General features: G+C 44.7%; 1 protein-coding gene across 1 annotated transcript in view; it reads right to left on the reverse strand.

Moving 5' to 3' along the window:
* CDYL2 (chromodomain Y like 2) overlaps positions 1 to 7504 on the reverse strand; it is a 58565-nt gene extending 51061 nt beyond the window's left edge. Inside the window, exon 1 of the mRNA XM_042027153.1 lies at positions 7237 to 7504. Within this exon, the coding sequence (XP_041883087.1) occupies positions 7237 to 7260 (24 nt within the window). The 5' untranslated portion in view covers positions 7261 to 7504. The remainder of the gene's footprint in view (positions 1 to 7236) is intronic.
* Positions 7505 to 8092: the final 588 nt, after the last annotated feature.

The raw sequence follows: 8092 nt of genomic DNA on the forward strand, positions 1-8092 counted from the left end.
CACAGGTCCCAATACCAGTGTTTGAAACCTCTGTTCATAGACACCTCTCTGTAAACGAGGTAGTCTAAGAGATGACCAATCCTTCCGGACCATAGCTTGGTTTTGTTACGTTATCAGCTGCTCTTGTGGGGTCTTACAAAAAGGTTTTTTGAAAAACCATTTACACCAGCCAGAGTCATTCTTCTGTACATATTGACTAAGAGATCTGTGAGATGTCCTATAAAAATGTTAACCGTTGTCCAAACCAAGACATGTTCACATGTATCTGCTAATTCTATTTATTTGGACAGGTGCTACTAATCTGCATGCAATGGAACTCAGACTTAGTGCTGCATAGTCCCTCATATTCCTTCTTAATCCATTGGGTATGAGGCACACAGAAGTAATTAATATAAGATGATTTCACGAAACACCAACAAAATCTAAATAAATGCAGTGAAGAGCCTGAAGGAAGAAAATATCCTCATCATTTCTGGTTTGCTGCTCTGAAGGAATGGGGTGCAAATTTTGGGGGTATTCTGTGAGACATCTAGGAAAGCCCAAGTAGGGGAACTGCTATTTTCAGACAGAAGTGTCTTTCTGACAGACGTTTTAAATGCTGGTTTTGTTTTAGTGTTTTGTTGTAGTCTTCTGCTCATACTGCTACCCTTTACCATTTTGTAAGAGTCAATCTAATTCCTCTTTTTGGTGAGGCATGAGAAGAATCATTCTTCTCTACACAGGTCAATCATATCAATTTCTTTTGAAAGCCTTTAGAGACCTAATAGATTTGCAGCAATGTTTTATATCAGGACTCATAATGAGATAGTATTGAAATAGTACTGTGATCTACATTTGCTCTGTGTAATAGAAGAAAACAGACTGAAGTGTATTTCCTTTTAGTATTGCAATACTACCAATGTAAAGTTTTAATAATAAACGAAGAGTGGGATATTGTAATTCAACAGGCAGAAAGGATGAATTTCCTTTTGTCAAAACCAAAATATTTGTATTTGCATGAATGTATGTTACAAACATTTGACTTTAATTATATTGTTCTAATAGTTTGAATGCAAGGAACAGCAAACTATTTACTAATATTTTTTACCAGTGTCAAGATGCCAGTGCCATAAATGTGCTGCAAAAACTATCTGAAAATTATATGGATAAGAAGGAACAACAAAAAGGGATTGCACTGATGAAAATGTACAGAGCCAAGAAACTGTACTAATGCTAGAAGTCAAAAGAATGGACAAAGAAATGCTATTTACAACATAGCTGGCCAGTACAATCACTCCATTGATTTAAAAAAAAAAAAAATTAGCCCATTTCTTTCAATATTAAACCACATTTAAATTTTGCCATTATTTGAGCTATCTCTCTCTAAATATTTTAACTTTCAGAAGCAATTACTAAACCATGAGTTTATTGCTGGATTTTAATATTCAATCAAAGACCAGCCCAAAATAAAGCACTGTATTTTTCATTAAGGAAGTATTAGAAAAAATGACACAATTTTAATCTTTTGATCGTTATGGGCAGTGAACCTGGACACTGAAGGGAAGGAAGCCTGTTCAGTTCAGTAGCTTTGGTGGTATCTTCACTTCAAATGTTCTGGCTTTTAAGAGTGACAAGGGTGTATTTCAGTGTCCCTCCCAAGCAGGAGCACACTTAAGACTTGTACCTTGAAGCAAGCTACACTTGAGCCAGATAAAACACTTTATCAAGATTGTAACAAGGAATCAATTGGTTTTTGGTGTCCCAAAATACGCTCAGCAGTTTACAAGGTAAAGGAAGTTAGGCTTGTGGTAACAGTGATGCTGTAGGTAAACAAGACAGTCATTATGGGCATTGAAATGTTCCATATGCAGATCTACACTGGAATTTCTTAGTAAGACAATGAATACTGCCAGAGTTATCCAGGTCCACTTTTGAACCTCACTCAGTAACTTTAATTTAGAGAAGTCCCAAGACCTGGCCAGAAGGGACCTCTGGTTAATTCTTTGTTACTGTCTTTATACCCAAATTTATACTTCAGATAATTGCCCAGTTTAGGATTGAAGAATACAGTCTGCACTGCAAATCACACCACGTTTGGAACAGAGTCCTGAAAATTTTCATCAGGCAACAAAATTTCCGGATTTCTACCGACTAAAGGTAATACTGCTTGGAAGTTACTTGATTTTGAGGACAGTTGTCTTCTAAACACTGATTTTGAGAATAGATCAATGATAATGTATTGATAAATAGCTGATTCTTCAAAATAGTTGTTAGTAAAGCTTTTCCACTAAAAAAAATGGAAAGGCGTTACTTACAGATGACCAAATCTCAGAGCTTGTGAGTGCCAGCTCAGTATTACTGAAATCAATGTTGCATACAGTTTGCCAGTGTACAGAAGGAGTAGGTGCTTAAATGTTCTATATTCCCCAAATCCTACTTCAAGCCACTGTTTTCTGCTTGTGAAGTCAGTGCTACTCCTTCACCACAGATCAGTTGTATCAATACAGAGGCTGATTTGACAAATAATAACCTTTACTAAAACACACCATCTTCTTCCAAGTCACCTCTGTCTTAGAAAATACACGTGAAATAATTAAAAAATAGATTTCTGCTTTTCAGTTCAATAAGCAGATTTTAAGTATGTATCTCTGCTAAAAAGTGACTCCATTGAAAGAGATGCAAGATGGAAAGCACAACGCTCAAAAACTTGCATTTCCTTGTAAAGCAAAGATGATTTTCTAAACCCTACATCTCAAGCCAAACCTTGCACTCAGAAGTTCAACCCTGTTCTCTCCCATCTGCATGTCTCCACATGTCATAGAGATTCAGCAGCCCAAACAGTGCCATTATTATCTTCAAGTTTTGACTTTGCTGGTACCTGAGTGCAGGTATAAATGGGAAATACTGCAATTATCTGGAAGTACATTATCTTTCTGGTGGATCACGTGAGCTGAAATAAACTGCAGCTCGTTCTTACACTGCAGCATAAACAGACTAAGATTGAATTGAAACGTGTCATTGTGGTGGACATGCTCCTGTCCATGGGCATTGCATCATTTCAGTAAGAAGATGCCATTTTAAAAAATGTCACTTTTCCCCTTTAATGCAATAACTATTGAGCTTTAAAGACCTGTTTTATTTTTGTGATCCAGAAATGCATACATGTTAAGACCCCTTCAGAGATTTGGCTGTAATCTTTAGATCATTTACCAAAGGTGTTGTAATACAATCTGACACAATAGTAAAATACCACTTTAGATTTCAACGTCATCACCCCTGAAGGTCTAATAGTGTTCATTGCATACAACCCCCCAAAATGTTAAAAAAAAAAAAAGCATCGAGATGAGCTTAAAGAGCATCTCTGTGATACTGATAACCACATAGTCATCAATAAAGGGGTTTTTATTGCAGTAAACAGGATGCTCTGGGCTAGGAAAAAAGTTAGGAGCACTGTTCATATGGAATTTTTCCCCTCTAAAGCCATTTCAGACTTAAAATACCAGAGTCTGTGAGATAACTGTCTGGATTCAGATAATGTAACCAATTGTACATGGAAAATGAAAAACGTTACTTCAAGTTACTGACAACTTTAATGTGAATCAACAAACTTGGTATTTAAGAGTAAGTACATTTCCCTTTCTGTCTGTTCCCCAAAAGAACGACCATTTCCTGTCAGTGCATCCAACAGTGTATGATGAAACACAAGGCAAACCAGTGCTGCCTTACTTGAAGGCTACTCTGAAGACCCTTTTTTGTCAGTCCTTTATTTTCAGATTATTATTTCTAAGGAAACATGCACCATAGGTCTTTAATATTTAACAGGTCTCCTCTTAGGAGGAAAAGCAAGATAAAAAAAAAGGAATATTCCATGACACTTTCACCCACTCACAAAAGCTTGAAATCATAAGCACGTGGAACTCAAGCAAAGCCAAACCATTATTTCATATAGCCTGAGAATTACACTAAAACACACACAACACTCTTAACTGGTAAAGGAAAAAAAATGCACTTAAAAACTTCAAAACTAACACCTACATTTTACCATATAACGGAATAATTAGCTGTAAAATGTCTTGGTTCTAACACACAGGTCTAGAACTGACTACCAGTAAACACAGAACTCCTAATGGGTGTTCTTTTGCTTCTAGAATAAATTAGTACCTGTTTTACAGTCCTAACCCAAATGTTATAGGTGGTATTTCAGATGATTAAAAGCCATTTCTAACTAGAAAAAGGCACCTACCTAGCCAAACACAGAGGTTATTTTGTCTGTGATCTTATTTTGCTTCAATATAAAGACAGTAATTGAATTTATCTTTAAGTTTAAAAGGTTGAAAAGCCTTTTAAAATAACACGACAGTAGAAAATGAATGAACTGACAGGAAAAATATGCACACCTATTTCCAAAACTTCAAAATTTATAGAAGTTTCTTGGGTGTCACCAAAGTACGATGAGTTCATACAGGCAATATATACACTGTACTTTTTCCATGTGCTCTATCAGGACTTCTATATTGTGATTGGCTTTATAAATAATTTTGCAGCCAGTACTAAATTCTCCAAATTGCAGAGTTAATTACTGGTCTTATTTGATGAAGTTCAGTAAGAATCCTTAAAGGATTTGGATATTACTAAGGAGTCAAAGAGGAATCAGGAGTGCACCATACCTTTGGAATGTCACCATAAGACCCAAGTTGTTTATTTACACCCACAGCCTCAAATAATTTCAAGGTAAAATCCTGAAACTGTTTAATGGTCATCCTGCGATCCACACAGTGTTTTACTAGTTCAAGACCTTGGACTGCTCTGAGGGCACAAAGCACTTCATCTCATGTGCAAACTGGTGTGGGACATCCCAGAACTAAGAGCTTCTTTTTAATAAATTCCCTTGATGCAGTTGGTTTTTTGGGAAGGGGGAAAAGCAGGGAAGCAAAACTGATTCATTTTTTAAATGAGGCCAGTACCATCTACACAATTGCTACCTATTAGACATACAAACTCTTCAGCTTTCTAGACATTTCTTCTGACCTCTGTCAAGTAGAACTTCCCAGTGAAGATGCAAAATGCAGACAGATTGATAACTGAAGCCCTGCATGTACTTTTTGCCTCATGTCCAACATGAAGATGAAGATTTTACACCATGACCAGTTAAAGTCATTTTCCAAACACCTCACACAACGAGAAAGGAACAGCCACACCTCTTCCACCTACCTGATCTGGTGGAGACAATTCTTCCATATTGTACAATGACAAGCAAAAGTATTTCAAATGGAGTAACAAAGAAAGGAAGTGATTCAGAGGCTTTGAACCACAGTACCAAAAATTCACATTCATCCTGTGTGCAAATGCCTGCAAAGAGACTGGGCCTAACTGTACCTGCAAACTGGGCTGTGATTCTGCTCTCTCGCAGGACACACCAGGTGACTACTCGAGCAACCTCACTTGGATGTCACACAGTGACACAGCCCACATCCAACTACCAAACGTCATCGTTTTACAACACAAAGATCATAAAACAGCAGAATTTTTTAACGATGAGTCAGAGCTAAACCAGCATGGCTACCATTAGCCTAAGACATACTAGCTTTATTTCTTTCTATAACTAATCCAAACATCCAAATATAATTCAGACTACATGAGGCAAAGATCTTCTATGCAACCCAGAAACTACTAATACTAAAATTGTATTGCTAACATTTTGGGTCAAAGTTGGTCTTCACAGAACTCCCATTGGCTATTCTAGAGTCACAACAGCAATACAGCTGACATACAATATCCTTAAAATTACAAAGTTAAATGACAGATACTGCAAAATGGGGGGGGAAGGTCAATGACACTATTCAGATCATCATGTACTTCCGATAATTTAACACCACGTAGGAGAGTTTAAGTACTTCAGAGGAGGTCTGTGTCACACACAGTAAAATACCATCCTAATAGAGCAGTGTCATCCCTTAGCGATGACCTCGCTAAAGACTTTGAAAGACAATGACAAAGTGAAAACTGTCTACGTGAAACCTGTCAGATACTGCACTTCTTGCACTTGAGACCCTACAGCTGATCATCAAGATCATCAAATGGAGAATAAATCCAACCATGTCCAACCAACCACAGAAGCAGTTCCACACCCAAGCACACCCTGATGGTTGGCACACAGCTCCAGCTGGAAGGTGATGGCTTCTGTGCTAGCCCTTACACTATGCACTTCAGAGAGCCTCAATACAAATGGCCATTTCACCAGGAAACGTGGAGCCTGAGGAGGTGCTCCAGACCAAGAAGTGTAGGACATCCAGTCATGTTTGGTGTTTTTACCCCTTCCACCCTGGTTCCACTTACTGGCACTGAATATTTCAAACACCCATGTCCAGTCTGTCTTATTTTTCATTTCAGCTTTCTCCCTTCTTCTTCTCTGGCGTGGCAAGAGTGGCTACACTCGTTCTCGGTTGGGGCATTACAACTGGGTGCCGGAGGTCAAAATTCGGCTGGGTCTCGCCCACTGCCCGCCGGCTCCTTTTTCCCTGCCTGCCCCCGACCCGACGGCCGTCGCCCGATGCTGCCCCGCCGCTGTCGCCGCCGCCGCGGCCGGGGGGCAGCGCACGCCGGGCTGCGGGGCCGGGGGCCGCCGCCCGCCCCACCTCGCACCCCGGGCCGCCCGGAGCGGGGCCCCCGCCAAACTTTGCGGCCCGCGGGGAGCCGGGGCCCGGCCCGGCCGCCGCCCCCGCAGCACCCCGGGCAGGAGGTGAAGCAACCTGGCGCCGGCTCCTGCACTTTGCACAGCGGGCGCAGAGCCGCCTCCATCCCTGCGCCTCCCGGCAGCGCTAAGGCGCATTTTTTCGCACTAATCTGCACATTCAGCACGTCCAGAGCGCCTATGACTTTACCTGGACTTTCTCCACTCTCCGGGCTCATCACACCGCGATCGCCTCCCCATCCTACCGCTAACTCTCGCTCTCCTTCACTCCTTCCTCCTTCCCTCTTGCAAGGCCTGCTAAGATCAAGCCCGATGGAAAGTAGAGAGAGAAAGAGAAAGAGAGAGGCAGCGGGAAGGGAGGGGAGCCGCTCCATCCCTCCCGGCCCCCCCCCGGGCACACACGCCAGCCCTTTTCCCCCCACCCCAGCCCTTCCCTCGGCGATTTCCTCCGCTCTTCGGCAACTACGAGGGCTCGGCGGAGCGGCTCCGAATGCGCCCCCGCTGCCCTCGGCGGCGCCCCGGCCGGCGCCCCCCCCGCCGCCCGCCCGCCCGGCGGCCCCCGGTACCTCGTAAAGGTCCCCCGAAGCCATGCTGGGGTGCGGGACTGGGATCCTCCGCGCCGTCTCCCTCTCTCCACCTCTCCCGCTCCCCCACTCGCTCTCTCTGTTGAGTAAACTGTGTTTTGCAGAATGACAGGCTTTGGGGCTGGCTGTGCGCAGAATCAGAGGCGAGGAGAGCGGAGAGGCAGGCGGCGGGGCTGGCGTAACCAGCAGCAGCAGCAGCTCGGGCGCACAGCGCCGGGAGCCGCGTCTCCCCCGCGGCGGCGGGGCCGGCGCCCCCCGCCCTCCGCTCACACCCCGCCCGCCGCCGCCGCCTCCCTCCCCGGGCGGGGACCGGGACCGGGACCGGGACCGGGACGGGTCTCCCCCGCGCCCTCCCTCCGGGAAAGTCCCCGGGCCGCTCTGACGGCGGCCTCCTCTCCCTCCTCCTCCTCCTCCCTCCGCCCCCCCCCCGCCTCAAACTCTTTCCGCGGCCAAAATAAATAAATAAATAAATAAAAAATTAAAAAAAGAAATAAAAATAGAGGGGCGGGTGGGAGGGGTGGGTGCCGGAGCGGGCGCTCGGCGGGAGGGCCGCGCCGCCCGCCCAAGGTCACCACGGGGAAAGGCGGGCGCGGGGCCTCGGGCGGCCCTGCCGGCACCTTCCCGTCCCCCCGGCGCCGCGTGGCCGCCCCGCCGCCCATGGCCATCGCCGAGGGAACCGCGGTGGCCGGAGCGCCCGAGGAGCGGCGGCCCGGGCAGCGCGGCGGAGCTCAGGGACACCTCTCGCCCCCGCTCCCCGCCGGGCACGGCGATGTCTCTCCCGCTGCCCCTCAGCCATTTTTCAGGTTCGCCAGCCCGCTCGGGGATATGAAAACCAGCG

Source organism: Corvus kubaryi, unplaced genomic scaffold, assembly GCF_017639235.1.
Source record: "Corvus kubaryi isolate FWS band 111438036 unplaced genomic scaffold, C.kubaryi_AGA036_p1.0 37300, whole genome shotgun sequence".
In the NCBI taxonomy this organism is placed as follows: domain Eukaryota; kingdom Metazoa; phylum Chordata; class Aves; order Passeriformes; family Corvidae; genus Corvus; species Corvus kubaryi.